At 41.7% G+C, this 20452-nt stretch overlaps 1 protein-coding gene across 10 annotated transcripts in view; it reads left to right on the forward strand.

The window, feature by feature from the left end:
• CDKAL1 (CDK5 regulatory subunit associated protein 1 like 1) overlaps positions 1-20452 on the forward strand; it is a 658999-nt gene that overhangs the window by 514438 nt on the left and 124109 nt on the right. For all 10 annotated transcript variants that reach the window (XM_005665616.2, XM_005665619.3, XM_005665620.3 and 7 more), the window contains one exon: positions 17844-17906. In XM_005665616.2, the coding sequence (XP_005665673.1) occupies positions 17844-17906 (63 nt within the window). The remainder of the gene's footprint in view (positions 1-17843; positions 17907-20452) is intronic.

The following is a 20452-nucleotide window of genomic DNA, read 5'->3' on the forward strand; positions in this document are numbered from 1 at the left end:
CAGTCAGTATATGAATGTCACGTCTTTGTTCATTTAGCAGCTAGAATGCTGGCAGTCATACATGCCTTTCCTTCTCAGCGAGAGTTTGGAAGAGTTTCTTTGAGAAAGCTGACCAGTCCAAGATGTAAAAGATGTTGACATCAGAGTTTCCAGAATTAAACAGTCCAGCCATGACGCTGTTGTAAGACATGGATTGACAAGCCCAGCCATAGGCTCAGAAATTTCCATCAGCTTTTTAGTCCCTATCTCCGTCTCCTAATACTGTCATATCAAATCCCACAGAGAGGGTTGCTTTAAACAGCAGAAGTGTATTGCTCACTTTCTGGAGTCTGGAAACCCAAGATCAGGTTGCTGGCAGGGTTGGTTTCTGGTAAGACCTCTTTTCCTGGCTTATAGACGGCACCTTCTCACTGTGTCCCTACATGTCCTTCCCTCTCTGAGAAGGAGAGGTTTCTGGTACCTCTTCTTCTGCAAGTCTTTTTGGATTGAGGTCCTGCACTTATGACCTCATTACCCTTAATGACCTCCTTAAAGGCTCTGTGTCCAAATACTGTCACATTGAGAGTTAAAGTTCCCATTGTGGCTCCATGGCTCAAGCCACGACTCAAGAATATGACTGGTATCCATGAGGATGTGTGTTTGATCCCTGGCCTTACTCAGTGGGTTAAGGAAAATGGTAGAGGGGAAAAGGGAAATTAAAGGACCAATCCAGAAGGATTCAATATTCATATAATAGGCCTTCCAATATAAGTGAGCAGAGAAGAAAGACATTGTCGGTGAGGTACATCAAGGGCATTTCCTGTGACCGAAGGACATGAATTGCCAGACTGAAAGCAGTCGCCCTGAGCCTAGCATTATGGCTGAAAAATAGACCTACACAAAGACAACAGAGAAATTCCAGGCCACATTCAAAGGATCAGAATCAGAATGCTTCAAACTTCTTAATGTCACCCAGGAAACAAGTGAATGACTCCTTAAATATGAAGAAAAATGCTTCCCATCCCAGAATCTAGTCTCTCACCAAAGCATCAGTCAGGTTCCAAGATACCTCTTTCTCAGGAAGCTTTTAGAGAATTTCTGGGCACCATCAAAACATGAGTACACCGAGGCAGAAATGAGAGGCAAGCAGGAGTCTCCAAGATAGTGGTAAGAAAGTCATGCATCAGAGCTTGGAGCGCAACCAAACTAAATACTTAGTTTGAAAGAGAGACTGAAAGAAGATGAAAAGGATAGACTACTTCATGTGAATGAACTTCTTGAAGAGTGACTTCGGTGGAAGAGAATTGGGGATTGACTTAGCGATAGACGCATAGAAAATTAAGCAAATAAAAAAAAAAAAACCTTTAAAAATAACTCCAGGGACAACAACATATACAGGAAAGGAAATATAATCAGATGTCACACAATTGAATTCTGAGTGTCATGTATGTGATGTCATCATATTGGGAAGTGGTGGTGGGAAATATATAAGTGAGGTGAGAAGGGGAAGGTTTGAAAGCTCATCTTCCATAGTGAGAAGTCGATAAGAAATAAGAAATATTTAATATTAAATATTAAGAATAGCAATAAAGACATGTTATTTAGCAATATGGTGATAAATACCAAAAGAATAAATTTAAAAGAGTTGAAAGTAATTACTTCTAAAGAAGTAAAAACGGAGTTCCCGTCATGGCGCAGTGGTTAATGAATCCGACTAGGAACCATAAGGTTGTGGGTTCGATCGCTGGCCTTGCTCAGTGGGTTAAGGATCCAGCGTTGGTGGTGTGGGTCGCAGACACGGCTCAGATCCCGAGTTGCTGTGGCTCTGGCGTAGGCCCAGTGGCTACAGCTCCACTGGGAATCTCCATATGCCATGGCAGCGGCTCAAGAAAAGGCAAAAAGACCAAAAAAAAAGAAGAAGCAAAAATGGGGAAGGGAAGCTGGAAAGATCAGCCAGTGCTGATCTGGTTGCTTCTTTTTATGCATGTTTAAGTGATTTTGGAAAACAACTGAAAAATAAGCAAATACCTCAGGAGGTTGGGATTAACAGAGTTGCTAAAACCGAAGGACATACACAAAAAAAGAGATTACACCCAGGCAAACTCTCCAACCTACACGTGTGTTGAAGTTCACATGAGTATAAAGAGCTAGAAAGATAATGGCATTGAGGGAGGAAAAGAAATACAGAGAACTTGTAGCATCTCTCTAACACTAATAGGTTAATAAAGAACTTCCAGTATTGCTCTGAAAGTTTTAAAAAATAATGAGGTTATGGCCATTTGTTCTTGGTGACCGAGGAAGCCAATATAGCCAGTCGGTGGGTGAGGAAAGGAGGTTAATCACTGCTAAACCACACGGGGCGCTCAGTAAATCTTCAAATGAATGGCTGAATGCTTATCACTGAACTGTAGTTATGAGCACTTTGGAAATATAAAGCCCTGTATTAATGTCAAAAAGATGTTTGAACTTTGACCTTGATTAAAGTTATTTTAAGCTTAACTCCTTTAAAATTATCATAAATAGTTTACTGAGCTTCTCCTAAGATATTCTTATCATTTTGCCTTGTAAACATGCATGTATGTTTAAAACTGCAGGCCTTCTTAAAAACAACAACAACAACAAAAGCACCTTAGGATCCTTTCCCAGTAAACAAGCTGAAAGCACACAATATTCACAGTAAGTGGATGGCAGGGTCTTCTCACTTCTTAGCGCTTCCTCTTTGGAGGCAGAAGGAAAGAGAGCCAGAGATGAGAGATTGATGAGTCATGTCCCAGGGCTGAGGGAGGCCTATTCTGAGCCCTGAGAATAGGCCTCAGATGCCGGGCACAGGCTCCTGAAGATGAAGAGCCTGGCTCGTGGGGGAGCAGCCCCCCAGCCCCCACGGAGGTCCTGAGGTGATGGAAGAATCATCTTCTGCCTATTTTCTCATTACTTAAAATGGTCAGGCTGCCATCTGGTACCAAAACCCACCCTCTCGGGACATGGCTTTTCCTGTTAGTTTCTCTAGAAGCTATAATGTAACGTGAATTAGATATAGCTGGCATCGTCTGGAGTGTTGCAGGGGGCACAGGGCAAACCTCGGCAACTTTAAGTGCATCCTCTTCTTGCCCTTTTCTAATTCCCTTCACCTCTATCTCCCAACCACCCCACCCACTTCCACCTTTACCTGCATCCTTCTGAAACTACTGCAGGGCTTAGAGCCCACCTCAGAAATTTTCATCCATTGGCTGTCTGCGTAGTGACCTTGCTCTACAACATAAAAAAACATCGACTGATTTCTGAAGTGACGTGAGGACGAGAGAACGGAGAAGATTGAGCTATATATTAAATTGTCTTCTAGTTATCAAATAAAGACTCCTCTGTCATAAAGGCCAATGATAAAAAAAGAAAATGTGTATGTTTAATACATGGAACAAAAATAAGTCTATTTTTGACATAGTGCTGAAGGAGAAAATAGGTCAAAAAGCCCAGCCACCCCTGAAATGAATTTTAGACTCTTATTACTGATGTGATGGGGCAGACTGCGATATCAGTGATGGGCACGTTGCTGATAGAAATGATTTTTTTTACAGTAGGTGCTAAATTAGATGTAGAAAGTAGGAGAGTTATCAAACCTACATTGTCATGTCTGACCTTCCAGGTCCCAGCCAAGGAATCATAATAATACCGAGTTGTGGGCTTATCTAGAGATGCAGCAATAACTGGCACAGGACAATTTTCGAGCTTCTCTTCAAATGGGGTGATACCAGGGGTTATTCGGGGTCATGAAGGAGATGCATTGGGTTTGATCAGTTTTTAGAACCGGAGAGCAGCTTATCTGTGGGTCAGAGAAATTTAGTTTGCTCCATTCTTTTTTCATCATTTTTCCCTTGGGCGCAATGTGGATTAGCCTCTGGAAGCTGGTACGAGGCTCTGAGCAGTAATAGAGTTTGAGCAGATCCAGACTGTACAGCCCTTGTGTATTTCGCGATGTTGGGCTCCCAAGTTTATTGAGCATTAGAATCAGTAAAAGCATGTTACCATTTCGCTGTAAATGAAAGGAGGAAAATATTTAATGAAATACAGAAAGAGGTCGGACTCTAGAGTACTAATTACAGAAAGCCCACCCTGGGGTTCCCTGGTGCCTCAGCGGGTTAGCGATCTTGCGTTGTCACTGCAGTGGCTCCAGTCACTGCTCTGGAGCCAGTTCCATCCTGGCTGGAACGTCTGCAGGCCACAGGTGCAGCCAATAAAAGAAAAAAGAGAAGAAAAAGCCCACCCCACATGTATTTTATCCACTCGAAAGATATTACTCTGAGTTACATCTCTCTCTAATACGGCTTCCAATGTTTACTTGTTTTCAATTATGTAATTTGTCCTTACTAAAATAATTACAGGCATCAGACACTATTATTAAGCAAGTAGAAAAAGTTAAATAAAACCACTTATCCCTGTGCTCTCCCTACTTTTGAGCAGTTAATAGCATAGTATTTTTTTTTTTAAAGAGAAAAATGAAAACAGTGTAGCAGATACCTACAGTTCATAGCATAGTATTTTATTTTTTGAAGGGAAAAATAAAATCATTGGAGCAGATACCTGGCAGCAAATTTGTTGCCCCACACTGTTTGCTGGGTTCTGATGATGGGCCAGACTTTGGGAATTTTAACACTCTAATTGTAATTATGAATATCTCTGTGAGAATAGTTGTCACATGTTAAAGGAACTTTTTAAAGCTTAGAAATAACAGTGAAACCTCTTCACGCATTCTTTGTATAGATAAATTCATCTAGAAATTCTAAGATTTCATGAAAGCACATTTTTCCAGAATTAGATCAAACCCCGTTTTCTTTCCTTTGTCAAACTGCTTAGCTTCAGAGTAACCGAAGGGAGGCTGGGAAGGTGGAGGACCTTGGTGGGGGCGTAATATTTATTCTTCCGCTGTCAGGTGTTCAGGGTGTGTTATCAAGGCTAGTATCGAATATATGGATAGCAAATCAGTTATCTGGCTACATTTCGAACTCTGATTGGTTGTTTTATTTACTTATTGACGGCAAGGGTAATAATCCATGATGTATAACTGTGGATTTTGGCCTTTGCTAGTATTTTTTCTACCTGGCCAAAGATACTGCTGCTGTCATTCCCCTCCCCTGTATATAACTTGTCGGAGAAAGGAGCAAGCTTTATGAGAGTACAGACATGCTACCTAAAATATTTGTGCACGAAATGTAAGTTGACTTAAAAGCAGAATCCTGTGAAAATAAGTTTCAAATTCTGGAGTTTTTACAATTATCATCTTGAAGTACCATTTATAGTTATAAAAATAATTCTATCCAACGTAAAATAAATTTGCATTTGACTTAGTCATCTCTGTAGAAATCACAAACAGGTCACTCATTAGCATGGCCACTTAGTAAGCAGTGTTGGTAACAAATGTTACTACTCAGAATTTTTAGAATTCGGTCAGCAAACATTTAAGCACTGCCTGTGTTCCTGGTTGCTGTGTAAGTGTGGTAATGATCTCTCCCTGCTAGTTTATAAGCTCTGTGGAGTCCAGTGGCCCCATCAGACTTGCTTTCTGTCTCACCAGTGCTTAATCTGGCCCCTGTAGCATGATGGACACACAGTAAATGTATCAAATGAATTAATAAGCAGTTCTATTCGTTGCTAAGTTTTAGGGCTCGGAGACTGTATTTTAGATATAGAGAGTGAGAATGGAGACAGAAACTGATGGGGAAGCTCTTAGGAGAAATCAGAATAGCAGCTGACTCTCGACACGCAGGAATGGCCAAGAAAGGCCAGGGGGGCCTAAGTCCACAGGTGGTTCCCACATTACTCAGGAGCAAGTGGTTGGATTAATGTGCGGTGGAGGCCGGAGTCTGTAGGGAGAACGAAGGGCGAAGAAGTGGGGGAGCTCAAGTTCCTGAAGCTGAGTGTTGTGTTCCGAATTGCGAGGCTGGACGGGAGACGTGACCTGGGTTGGTAGTTCGAAGATCTAGAAGACTCAATCAAGATGAAACAAACATTGCGGGATTAAAGGGTAAACACGGAAGCACTTGATAAAGTACTGTGGAGAAAAGGGGTGCTACCCAGAGGACCAGGATGCGGCTTCTGCCTCGAGGACACACGGGGAAAGTAGCAAAGAGATCTGTGGAGGCACGTGTTTAAAAGGTTCTTTCTGGGAGTTCCCATTGGGGCTCAGTGGAAATGAATCCAGCTGGTATCCATGAAGACATGGGTTCAATCCCTGGCCTCACTCAGTGGGTCAAGGATCCAGCGTTGCTGTCAGCTGTGGAGTAGATCCCAGACGTGGCTTGGATCTGGCACTGCCCTGGCTGTGGTGTAGGCCAGCAGCTGCAGTTCAAACTCAATCCCTAGCCTGGGAACTTCCATAATGTGTGGGTTCAGCCCTAAAAAGCAAACACAAATAAATGAATAAAAAGTTCTTTCTGTTTCGTTGTGCGGGTAGGATCCAGCAGGAAAGAGATGATCTTTGAACGAGGCTTTTCAGAATGAATTAATACATAGACACGGTAGGGAAGGCATTCCAGGCAAGGGAAATAGCATTAGCAAGATGTGAACTCAAGAAAACACGGCATCTACCAGGAACCAGACACTGTCTTTGGTGATGGTGGGGAAGGTGGGCGGAAACCCTACTGCAGTGCTTGAAACTTGATTCTCTGAGCAGTGGGAGCCCTTCCTCGGAGAGGAAAGTAACATGAGATGACCCTGCGTCAGAACACGCACGCTGGCCTCAGGACAGAGGCGTGTTGAGCAGTGGTTCTATACCCTGGCTTCGCATTAGCATCATCTGCAAAGATTTATTTAAATTCCAGGTCTCAAGCTGTACCCCAGATCAGTTAAATCAGAATCTCCAGCAATGGCACTTAGACATCAGCATTATTTATTGATTGATTGATTTTTTTGTCTTTTTTAGGCCACACCCATGCATATGAGATTCCTAGGCTAGCGGTCGAATCAGAGCTACCGCTGCCGGCCAACTCCACAGCCACAGCAGCACCAAATCTGAGCCACGTCTGCTACCTACACCACCGTTTATGGCAACGCCAGATCCTTAACTCACTGAGCAAGGCCAGGGATCAAACCTGCATCCCCATGGATACTAGTTGGGGCCGTTAACACTGAGCCACAGCAGGAACTCCCCAACATCAGCAGTATTTAAATTCCCTGATGATTACAGCATGCAGCCAGGATTGCACACCAAGGATTTATAGCAGGGCTTGCTTGGCAAGCTCTTTCTGTCCAGGGCTAGATAGTAAATATTTTTGGCTTTACCGGCCCTACAGTTTCTGTTGCGGCATCCCAGTCTGCCATGGATGGTCACACAAAAGCAGCCACACACAGTACGTGAACGAATGAGCATGGCTGTGCGCCAAGTATGTTCATAGTACGTGAACAAATGACCCGTGGCTGTGGCTGAACTTTATGGAGATTTGAATTCCATATACTTTCCCCAGGTGACCACTATTCTTGTTCTCTGATGCTTTTTTTTTTTTTTTTTTTTTTCCCCAGCCATTTGAAAATGTCGAAACAAACTACAGACTGTACACCGCTAGAAAGCCCGTTGCATTTGGCCCACAGACCCTATTTTGCCAGTCTTGATTTAGAGGGTGAAAAATGGACCTGGGTAGTCCAGGAAAGAAAACACAACTACAGTAATCCAGATAAGCAGTCAAGTTAATTCTCTTTTGTGGTCCATTGGAAGGGCAGAGTGAAGATAAGTAATGTGGAATTGATATTTATAGCCACTCATGTTCTTATGTGCTACTTTGGAGCACCCGGCAGTTACTATAACAAAGGAACTTGGAAGGAACCATTGTGTGTGTGGTGTGTAGTGCTTAGTAGTAGCCTTTAACGTTGTCTCTTTGCAGGCATTTGTTTTATGTTGAAAGGCTGTTTTCTTTCCAGCTGCTCATAATGGTCTTTCATTTCAGCAACACTGACTACCACCAAATTATCAAGTCTCCTTCCTTTCTTACGTGCCAGCCATGCCTTTGTTTTCAAAGAATGACCTTTCCTTGCAAACAAATGTTCCTTTCAGAAAGTAAGGTGAGCTTGATATAAGAAGATAGGGGTGCTTACACTGTATTTTATCAGATACCATGAAATTCATGCAGACTTCCCCATGTGCGTTTTCCTCCAGCCCCTGTGGCCTAGCTCAGGACCTGGAAGGGTCAATGGTGCCACTGCTCCTTGGCCGCCCTCACTATGAAAACCAGAAGTGAGTGTTGCACCTTCATTCCCCTGAGATTATTTTAGAAACCGTAAGGCTGAAAAAAGCTTCCCGCTGACACCTATTGTGCTTTAAAATCAGAGGTACATTTCCACATCGACCTGGTTATTTTCTTTGAGCATCATTCCAGTCGGGTGAACAGATTCACTTACCTGTTTTCTAACTTCCCCTCTTAGAAATCTGCCGTTTCAGTGTCCTTTAAGAAATGCTTCCCCTGGGCCCCCCATTGTGGGGATTCGGGAACCTAAAGAACCTGGTAGATCTCCTTGAAGTTGCTCTCACGAGCAGGAAAGAAGGAAATTGAGACCATAGTCAGCCGTGTTCATGGTCATTTCCATTGTCTGGCAGATCTTCCTAGAACGTAAGAGGTGAAAAAAATACACACACATCGAGCAGCTTTATTTTGTTTTATTTTTCCTACCACCCTGTTTTCCACAGAACCAAGAAGTATTATATGAACCTGATAAAGGAAAAGCAGGTGATATTTTGAAGAGTTTGTCTGTTTCCCTGAGTATCTGGGGGTATTTTTGGTCACCAAACATGATATCACTGATGTTTTTCGAATTGATTTCTAAATTTTGAGGTCCACTGTTGAAAATCCAGGGGCCTGTTTTTCCTTCTGCACAGTGATTTTGAATGATTATCATCTTAGGGACACCAGCCAAAATCGTACAATATAAAAGTGAGGTTGTGATTGAGCGATAATGTCAAGTGCTTTTAATTAAGCTTCTGATGTTTTATGCATTGATAACAAAATAAAGGTTCAGAGTCATTAAATTAGTTTTCCATTTATTTTTCAGAAGCACTCACCACACAGGGAACTAAATATATAACAGCCGTCTGTTCTCTGCAGCCAAAGCCTCAATGTGCCCCGGAGGAATTCCTGTGTGGGGTCCATTTTTAAGTAAAGGAAGAAGTTAGGAAATAAGGCATCATATAGTGATTGAGAGTGAAAATACATGGTGGAATTCAGAACCTATGATGGCAGGAGCTGCAAGACAGTGAGGAACTGATCTGGGAGCATAGAGGATAAAGTTTGGAAGAGACCCTGGGGGCACCCTGGCCAGTGGTCCTCTACTTTGGTGCTCAGTGGAAAACTCAAGAGCATTTAAATAATACCTTCGTGTAGGTCCCACCAGGCCAGTGAAATCAGCACGTGGGGATTAGGACTGGAGCCCTGCTGTACTTTAAAGGCTCCCCAGGGATTCTAACCTACAACCAGGGTTGAAAACAACTGACCTGGAGTTCCCATTGTGGCCCAGCCGGTTAAGGATCCGACATAGTCTCTGTGTTCTCAGGTTCAATCCCTGGCCTCACTCAGGGGGTTAAGGATCCAGTGTTGCCACAAACTGCAGTGTAGGGCAAAGATGTAGATCTGATGCTGCTGTGGCTGTGTTGTAGATCAGCAGCTGCAGCTCCAATGTGACTCCTGGCACAGGAACTGCTATACACCACAGGTGCCCTAAAAAGAAAAAGAAAAAAATAAAACACTGGCCTAATCCAACTCCCTCATTTTACATGTGAAATCCAGAGTAGATACCTGGCTCAATAGACAGATTTAATTAATAAGGAAAGATATTATTTGCTTGGAGTCTAATCTCAATCCTCTTATCTCCTTATACTCCCTATGAGATCACATCCTCTATCCTGTTTCAAATTACACCAGGAGGCTCATGGCTCCCAGATCCATGCACCACATCCCTCTTCTTAGCACTGTCTCATTTTTTTTTTTTTTGTATTAAAAAAATTTGTTTTAATATCTTTAGGACCGCAGGTGGGGCACATGGAAGTTCCCAGGCTAGGAGTCAAATCAGAACTGTACCCTCTAGCCTATGCCACAGCCACAGCAATATGGGATCTGAGCCATGTCTGCAACCTACACTGCAGCTCATGGCATCACTGGATCCTTAACCCACTGAGCGAGGCCAGGGATTGAACCTGCATCCTCATGGATATTAGTTGGATTCATTACTGCTGAGCCACAACAGGAACTCCAGCACTGTCTCCTTACATCTGACGTCCTTCTCATTAACTCTCCGCTCTCCAGACATCGTCACTCAGCCAGCCACTTCAAACTCACTATATTCAAAGCTGACATCCCTTCTCCTCCTCTACCCCTTACCTCAGTGTAGGACCCCTATCTCTGCTCAGCTGTCTGAGTCAGAAATCTGGAAGTCCCCCTCTGCTCTGCCCTGTCTCATACTTCCCTCTAACCAAGAGCCGCCCACCCTGCCTCTTAGCCACTCTTTGCACCCACTATACCTGCTCTCCTTGCCCCTGAGTCATTTGGGATGGTGGCATTTTTTCTTAACCACTGCACCCTCCCCTCATGGTCTTCGGCCTCTAGTCTTCTCCCAGTCCCCATTAGGAAACACTTTCTGAGACACAGATTTTATCATTTGACACATTTCTTCCATCATGTGCTCTAACCATGTCGCCATGTCTTTGATTCAACAAAGCTCCCTCCTTTCTCTGCCTCCGCGTGCCTGTGCTCGACCTACTTTCTCGCAGTTTATAAATGGCATCATCTATCTATAGACTCAGTCCTTTTTTTTCTGCTTTTATCAAAAACTGACCTCCCCCGTACACTATACTGTAGTCCCTTTTCAACCAAATGCTGTCCCATTTTAGATTGAGTTTAATGGGCCCAGCATTGTCCAGACACTGACTAGGGGAACCTACCCCTGCAGGAAGCATAATAGGAGATGCCAAGCTTAGCATCAGACCCCATCCTTGGTAGTGAAGGCCTTCGCTTACCTCTGAGGGTTCCTGGCTATTTCATTTCTCCTTCTTGACTTCACTGTCTCTTGCTGCTTTTTGCTAAGTCCTTGTTCTCCCTGTGATCCCTACTTCCCAGTTTTTCACCAGCAAGCCTTTTGACTTCCTGTCCTCTGTTATTGTCTTGCAACTCTTGGCTCTTTCTGCCCTTTTGCCTCAGGATATGGTTTCCCAGGGAATGCATGTCCCTTCCCTGTCTTGTAGTTACTGACCAGTCCTTGGTCCTCAGCCTTCATTACTTGGAATTTTGACACCAGGCTCTGGGGGGTATATTTAGAGCCTACGTCTCCTAGTGCCCAGGAAGGTATCATTGCCTTCTTGTCTCCATTGCCCTTGCTCGACACAGTCAGCTATTCAGAACCTGATTGTCCAGTTGGCCCCTTCCCCTCCCACTCTTTGCTGCTGCTCTTGCCAGTTAATCGGTTAACCACTTCATAGGCTTTCTGCCAGAAAGGGAGCAGGAAAAAATAAATGTGTTGAAACTCTCCTTTCTTAGCATATCAGTTATACTTGTTTTAAAAAAAAAAATGTATTTTAGTGGTTGCCTAGAGTTGGCAACATTCATTTATAACTAATCCAAGTTTTAAAAAAATCTACTTTTGGAGTTCCCTTTGTAGCTCAGCTGGTTAAGAACCCAGCATCATATCTGTGAGGATGCAGGTTTGATCTCTGGCCTTGCTCAGTAGGTTAAGGATCTGTCATTACCACAAGCTGCAGCATAGGTTGCACAAGTGGCTCAGATCCCACATTGCTGTGGCTGTGGTATATGCCTGCAGCTGCAGCTCCAATTGGACCATTAGCCTGGGAACTTTCATTTGCTGGAGGTATGGCCCTAAAAATAAATAAAAAACCCACTTTCCCAGTAGTATTTCCCACTACCTGAAATACTACTACTTCCCAGGGGGTATGAATACCTTGTTATAACAAAGTAATCCAAATTCCTTCCTCTCATCCCTTGTATCATTGTTGCCATTCATTTCACCTATACCTAGGCATACATAATCAAATACATTGTTGCTTTATCATTCTGAACAAACTGTTACTATGAGATCAAATATTAAGAAAAAGAAAATTTTTTCTTTCATTTATTCCTTCCATGCTCTTCCCTTTTTTAATGTAGATTCAAATTTCTGGCCTATATTATTTTTTTCTCTCTCTGGAGAACTTCTTTTAACATTTCTTGCAAGGTAGGTCTGCTGGAAACAAATTCCCTCAATTTTTCTTTGTCTGAAAAAAGTCTTCTTTCTCCTTCATTTTTGAAGGGTAATTTTGCAGATACAGATTTCTAGGTTGGTAGATGTTTTTTTTTTCCTCTCCAGCACTTCAAATATTTTACTCCACTCTCTTCCTGACTACATGGAAGAAGAAGGAGAATTTGGATGTAATCCTTACCTTTGTTCCTCTATAGGTAAGGTGTTTTCCCCCTTCTGGCTCCTTTCAGGATTTTTTTTTTTTTTTTTTTTTGTCTTTTTGCTATTTCTTGGGCCACTCCCGCAGCATATGGAGGTTCCCAGGCTAGGGGTCCAATTGGAGCTGTAGCCACCGGCCTACGCCAGAGCCACAGCAACACAGGATCCGAGCCGCGTCTGCAACCTACACCACAGCTCACGGCAATACCGGATCGTTAACCCACTGAGCAAGGGCAGGGACCGAACCCGCAACCTCATGGTTCCTAGTCGGATTCGTTAACCACTGCACCACGACGGGAACTCCAGGATTTTTTTCTTTATCTTTGATTTACTCTAATTCGAAAATGAAGTGCCAGGGTGTAGTTTTCTTGGCTTGTGTCCTACTCGGTGTTCTCTGAGCTTCCTGGATCTGTGGTTTAGTATCTGACCCCATTTTTGGGAAATTCGCAGTCCTTATTGTTTCAAATATTTCTTCTTTGCCTTTCTATCTTCTCCTTGTTATACCTTTTATAGTTATCTCACAGTCTTTGGATATTCTGCTCTCATTTCATTCAGTTTGCTTTGCAGTTTTTGAGGATTCTATCGATGTATCCTCTAGCTCATAAACTTTTCCCTCAGCTGTGTCTAGTCTATTAATAAGCCCATAAAGCCATCCTTCATTGCTGTTACATTGTTTTTGATCTCTAGCATTTCATCCTAAGAAAGAACTTAAGAGTTCTCTCAGCTTAGGTTGTCTATTTATTCTTACATGTTGTCTGCTTTATCTATCAGTGTGTTAATCATAATTGTTTGATAATTGCCGTGTCTGGTTGTGACGTTTGCCCCGTCTCTTCAAATTGTGTATATTTTTTGCCTTTGATATACCTTGTGATTTTTCTTGATAACCAGACACGATGTACTGGTTCAAAGGACCTGCCCTTTGTGAGTGTCAAGGTGTTGGAGGAAGGGAAATAGTCTATATTCCTATAATTAGATCTCAGTCTTCTAGGTAGCCTAAGCCTCCAGACTTGAACTTAACAATATTTCTCAGTTTTATTCCTTCCTCTAAGGTGGAATGGAATGTCTAGGTGGGCTGGAGTTGAGTGTTCTTCTCCCCAGGTCAGTTAGGCTCTGATGACACCCCACAGGTTAGGCTCTGACTAGCTAGTTTCTCCTGAGGGCAGACTTTCAGAACAGAGTTCCTGGGTATATTTCAAAATGGTACCTTTTCCCCCCTCCTCCTGCTCAGCCTAAGGGGATTTTTCTCTTATATTTACTATGGGAACCTCATTGAGTTCCTGGTGGTAAATTTCACAATGCTTTGGGGTGGGAGAGGGGGCCCGCAGCTATGACTATATCCCTTTGGAGTCTTTAACTCAGAGTTGTCAGCACCAAGCCCCAGCAATCTCATAGTTACAGTTCAGGTTTTCCTACCCCAGCACTTGTTCCCACAGTGATTCTCTCTGCTCTGAGAAGCCTATTCCAGACAATATATATATATATATATATATATATATATTATATATTGTATTCCCTATATTTGCTTCTTGGTCTCTCCAGTTTGGGAGGGAGGGCAGCAGTTTCACTGTGTCCTCTCCTCTCTAAGGAGAGTTGCTGTTTTTGGTCTTTTCAACTTGTTACTTATTAGGACAAAGTGGCAACTTCCAAGCTCCTTACATAGAGAAGCAGAAACCAAAAGTCAGTACATTGAAATCCACACCTGCTCTTTTGGCTTCTTACTACAAAGTATGATAGGGCTTACTGAAACATTTATATTTTATTACAATATACCTTAAGCACATCAAACTCTTGAAAGCTTATGGGTTTTATCATCTTTGAGAATCCATATGTAGATATGATATTTATAGCAGTATTATAGTTTTGCCTTATAATCACTCTATTTTACTTGAGTAAACTTTAATCTACAAGTAGAGAATGGGCACCAAAAGCATTGAATTTGTTTGAGGAACCAGAAGTTAAATAGATGGATATTGTTAAAACTCGATTGTATAACCTCACATTCAGAATACACAGGTTTCTCGTCACATGTGGAGGGTCATTCACCTGGGAGCTCAGCTTTGATAAAAATTGAAATGATTACATTGTCTGGAAACCTGAACTGTTAAAAATCCTCCCTTGAGGCCTTTCATTTCATTTCATTTTCTCTGAAAGGGAGTTTAAACACGAAATAAAAGGGATCATTGGTGTTCTCTGTCCTTGCAGAGTGAAATTCAAAAACAGTTTAGGAAATGCCTGTAGGATGGAGATCTACAGATGTCCACCTTATTAGAAATCCAGAAGTTTTACCACATTTGCATAGTGCCTTATCTTCTTCTTTTTTTTTTTTTTTTTTTTTTTTTTTTTTTTTTTGTCTTTTTGCAATTTCTTGGGCTGCTCCTGTGGCATATGGAGGTTCCCAGGCTAGGGGTCTAATTGGAGCTGTAGCCACCGGCCTACGCCAGAGCCACAGCAACGTGGGATCCGAGCCACGTCTGCAACCTACACCACAGCTCACAGCAACACCGGATCCTTAGCCCACCGAGCGAGGCCAGGGATCGAACCCTCAACCTCATGGTTCCTAGTCAGATTTGTTAACCACTGAGCCATGACAGGAACTCCCAGTGCCTTATCTTTTAAACCCAACTGCAACCCACAGAGACTGCAGGACTCAGCATGTAATTCCTTTTTAACATCCTCTCATCTCTGTGGCCTGGACCTTGGAAGTAACGACAAAGTTGACTTGAAGGCACTTCCTACAGTTCAGGGGGAGATGTTTGCTGTGCTCATTGTACTTTGGCCACCCTCGTTCCAAGTTCATCACACAACTTGTTTAACATGTTTACTTTTTAAACACTTGGAGAATTAACAGGTGGTTGCATGACTGAGATGTTTGTTTTAACAGGCTAAAAAGTGGGAGGTAATTTAGACACACTATGATGCAATAGGAAAAAACCTAATTATTCCATTTTTGGCTCAGCTTTTAGTTTCAGTTAAAACTGCTGATAGCAAGGCTAAACAAGTTTGTACCACAGTATTGTTCACATGGTCTGCGTGTAAGAAACTGGCTCACCAGCAATAATGACCATGCTTTAGTTACTCGTGCATGAAACCTTCTATGTGGCTTTGGTGCTAAAACTTAGTAAATGATCTCAGAGTTTCTGTCATCAGCAGGTATAATGTGAGTACAGAAGGCTTCGAAAGCCCTCTGTCTATTTCAGTATGCTCTAGAAACTAACTTGTAACATTCTCTGTATGGATAGAAGATGCTCAGAAGGTAAAATCCTGAACACAAGACAGCTAATTGTTATTTTGCCTGATAGGTGTCAGGATGTCAATTACAATTGATTCTTCAACTGTCTTCATAAATAGAGTAGAAGGAGCAAGGAATTTTGCTGGACAGTTGGTTGTTCATTTGGCTTAGGGATCAGGGGACTCCTGCCAGAAGTAGGCATGATCAAAGACAGAGATTCTAGATCAGAGATGGCTAACGTTGTCTGTAAAGGATCAGATACCAAATACTTTAGGATTTCTGGGCTAGGAGGTCTCTGTTGTAACCACCCAATTTCTGCAGTTGTAGTGTGAAAGCAACTAGCGGTAAAACATAAGCAAATGAATCTGGCTGTGTTTCAATAAAATTTTATTTGTAACAACAGGCAATAGGCTGCATTGGCCCAGGGGCCATCATTTGTCAGCCTCTGTTCTGGATCCTAGAAGATACCTCACTGGGCCGTATGACTTTGATCTCATAGGAAAATAGCACTGGTTTTCAGTTAACTGGATGAATAACATATAACCTTCAATGTTCAAAGCCAAGACTTTACTGTAGTTGTATATAATAAATTTGCTGTCAGAAAATAAAAGGGCTTCTTCCCTCACTGCCTTCTTTGGGAACTTAATCTGAATAGTGTTATGTTTGTTTCCAAAATCATAGAAGGCATATTTAGGTTTTAGCTATCAAAATAAAGACATAAAAACAAAACCCACATAAAAAGGCCACACAAAAAAACCTCTGAATATCCCTTATCCACCTGCCAGCTCAAGCTGGTGGCTCAACTATTTCTGAGAGAGATCAGTTCTCGGGACACCTCCGAAGTTGAATACGATATACCGCCTATTTTATCTTCTCCAGCATAATTTCCTTTATGAAAAAAGTTCCCCAGTGTTTTATATTGTCTCCTACCAAAGGAAGTGTTAATATCCGTCATTTTTCTTCTGATTGAAGTATAAGCCAAGAACTGTTAAAGCAACTAAGTGGGTGTATGGAAAGGAAAGAGAAAATTATAAGCTAATGAAAACTTTGATGGGCAGGTGACCTGTTGAGAACAGCTTCCAGGGCTCACAGAACCACAGGGCTGTTTCCAAGCAGTTAGAGATGTATCTCTGCTCTCCAGAGAAAAGGTGTGTTAAACGACATTCGAGCCAGGTGGTCAGAAGTGCAGCTCAGAGGAGGACAGAGGTGGGAGGAGGTTTGGCTGAGCTGCAGGGAGGGCTGACTTCAGTGGGCATCAGGATGTGGAAACAGGCCACATGATTTGCCAACTGGAATTACAGCTCCAAAGACAGTTCTGACAGTTCAGTTTTCCCATGGGATTTGTCCATGGGAAAACTGTAGAGTGTATACCAGTGACTCTAATACAAGGTCCTAAGTAAGACCAGATTTGACTCCTTGGCCCAGTAGTTGCCGAAGGTCATGTAGAATCTCTGCTGGGGGTCTGCTTAGGTGTCTGGCATTGGGGGGGGCGGGTAGGACAGGTGTCCTCATGAGGAGATTGGAGTTTGAAGTAGGGAAATCCTTTGCCGGGGAACACAGATGCCAAGCAAGGATTAACAACATCAGAGTGGACCCAGAAGCAAGAGGAGGGCAGAATTAAAGACAAACAGACCATGCTGATGACAGAATTTTAAGACATGGTAGTGGGCTAACTCAATGATGCGCCAAAAATACATACCAGAAATAAGTTCCATGATCAGCAAGTGGGAGAGTGTTTGACATCTGCTTTTAAAATGTCCTGTCTCCTCTCTAAATTCAGAGATGATCTAACCTTTCAGTGGAAAAGAGAAATTAAGAATTTCCAACGTGAGCTACGATCCCTTCTCTCATTCATTCTTGGTGAGAGGGCCTGTTGGTACTGCTGGGGAGAAGGGTGCAGCTTGGCAGCTTCTGTCAAGGTAATAAGCAAGCACCCTATTTGACCCTTCACCCAGACTTCCCTACTTCATCTTTTCAAAAAAATACACACTTTCCATGTGGCAGAGATGTTTGTGCAAAAATTACCCTTATATTTTAAAATTTTTTAAATCTGCAGAAAAAAAGTGCAGATTTCAGAAATTTGGGGATTTCAGAACTTTGGGTAAGGAACTGCATAAAATAGATAGATAGATACATACATACATACATATTCATGAAGATATATACCCGTGTATATTTTTGCCACTTGTCAACTCAATGTTTGTGTTTTCTTTCACAGAAAAAGCAAAGAACAAAAGATCTTTCTCGGGTCTTTCATTCCTACAATCCATATGATCATAAGGTAAGAGAAACATATTATTAATGTCAGGGGGTAATAGAAGTTCTTCTGAACATACAGCACAGTTTTCACCAATACATAGTGATCTCGAAGTACACTTACTAATTACATTTGTATTTCAATTTTAATTTTTGAACTCTATCTCTTATAAAGAAAAGAAAATTTGTATTTCTGAACAAAAATCCTTCTATTTTATTCACATTAAAATGGAGTTACATATCACTGAAATCTCAGAGACTGTGAAAACACAAATCTGGGGCTGTTTTTTGATGGGTAGTTTTTGGTTGGGTTTTTTTTTTTTTTTCCTTTGCAAACAGTGTCATTGATGAACTTGGCTTTTGAGTTGGTAAAGACAGTTGAAGTATTATCTGCCACCTCTTGGCTCTCCATTGCTCTGGATAGAAAGTTATGTTTCAAAATTAAAACCCTACCGAAAAGCAGTGCCTGGAATTACACCTGAAATATTCACTCCCAAGAGTTTTGCTCCACAGAAGACCAAGTAGTGTAATGACCCCTGCATCCGTATCCCCCTAGCCTCGTGGACCCATGGGCAGGCTTGTTTCATGTATACCCCACACTTTCCACTCCCTGCATTTGAAGAATTCTCATACATCTTGTCACTTTTATAAGTATTTCACCATATATTCGTAAAAGACAAGTTCGCTCAAAAAGAAAATAACATTTTTAAGAAAATGCTCACCACCACATCTTCGTGAGGAAATATATTACAAGCATTCTGAGACTTGTGCAAAAACTTCTATATCATGGAAGATTCCAGTAAGTCTGTTAATTCGAGGTGATTTCAAAGCAAACAAAACATTTGCACAGTTGAAATGCTAATATAAACTTAAATCTTTATCTATGAATTTACAGGGAGACATGTGGTGGGGATTTTTTAACTAGCCAAAATAAGTAGTGTGAAAGCTACTTTCCTCATTTGAGTATACAGAGATGTCTGGATTCAGGAGGAAAAAATGGTGCCAGTTGTTCATAGAAGTTGAAAGAATTTGAAAAGCTTCTTGTGTTTCTATAGTGACCAGTTGATTTAAGTACCAAAAATTTGTCAAAAGAAATGTTTATGTTCCATGTGACCATGGTGCTATACGAGACTAAAAATTTTATCATTTCAAGTTACATTTTTCATGTTCAATCAGTCACTTTGCAGAATATGGCAGTTTGTTTGAAAGAGACTGAGTGAGCCAGTAGTATCTGACAATGCAGACGGAAGGTGCAGGCTGATAAGTAATACAGCAGCCAAAGGAAGGAGATTGGCCAGATTTCTGATGGGAAAGTTGTATTTTTTTAGATAATGCCACTTAATTAACATAAATGCAACAGTGGCGAAAGTTAACATTTAGCAACAACAAGAGGCTGTGACAAATCAAAGGTTTGGCCTGACTTGTCTAAATTTTGCCCACTTCTTAACATTTTAAAATTCACAGTTAAGGGAAATTCCATTATTCTTTTATTAGAACTCTTAATGGAACGTAGCCATTTACAGCTTTTACCAGCTTCCTCTTCATATCCTTTGTGGCATTGTATCAAAGTCACCTCAGATTATTTTGGCTTCCCTTGTGAAGACTTCATTCCTCTACAAATTAGTCATCAGGCAATGAGGAATGGAATATAAATGCTGGATGGAGTTCCTTTTGATCTTCGCTTTAAGATCAGTAATAAATTACTGTAAGTAGCCGGACTGCTTGATGAGTGATTTTTGAAGCTCCCAAGGTTTAGCCTGTTGGCATTTATTCTCCATGTGTAGTAAAGGAAAAGGGAAAAGCTTCCTTCTAGGCAGCTCTTGCCCCTTCATAGACTCCTTCCATTTTTCTAGGCTCCATCCAGGCAAGTCAAACCCTGTCACATTTCACCTTGTGTCTTGTCGATCCGTCTCCAAAAGACTAGAATCACAAGATTGAGTAACGTGCACTATTTTTTCCGTATTGGAATGTTCCTTTTCTCCCCCATAAATAAAGTAATAGAGGGTTGTGATTTGAGTTCCTTTGTCATCTCAATTACCCAATTGTATTCAAACAAATTCATTTTCTTGGCAGATAGATTTTTGTGTAAAACGTTTTGTAAGATGCGGTTAAGGTTGCTTTAAACATCTCATGCTCAGTGAGGTTTCTGGAGTGATCTTCAGGTTCAATATATGCATATATCGTAAATGAAACTTCTATAAAATAAAATATATAGGCTGTCTGGGATTTACTGTAAAAAAGAATTAAAGGAGGGGTGTGGATGTGGTACGGTGAAACAAGATCGGCCGTATGTTGATGATTATTGAAAATGAATTATTGGTTTGTGGGGGTTCATCCTTCTATTCTGTACATTTTTCCTGTATAATTGAAATTTTCCATAATAAACATGATGCAAGAAGTAAAACAAAGTATGGTCTGCTCCTGGGAGTCTAGCTAGATTTTTTTAATTGTTCCTTTTTCCCTTGACGTAAATGTGTACCAAAGGAGGAATACTCAGCACTTTGGTGGGTTCATTATGCTGAGTAAACCAGAAATGCAACTCCTGTTCTAAAGTTGGCATAATTTCTTGGG

This window comes from Sus scrofa, chromosome 7 (assembly GCF_000003025.6).
Source record: "Sus scrofa isolate TJ Tabasco breed Duroc chromosome 7, Sscrofa11.1, whole genome shotgun sequence".
NCBI classification, from domain to species: domain Eukaryota; kingdom Metazoa; phylum Chordata; class Mammalia; order Artiodactyla; family Suidae; genus Sus; species Sus scrofa.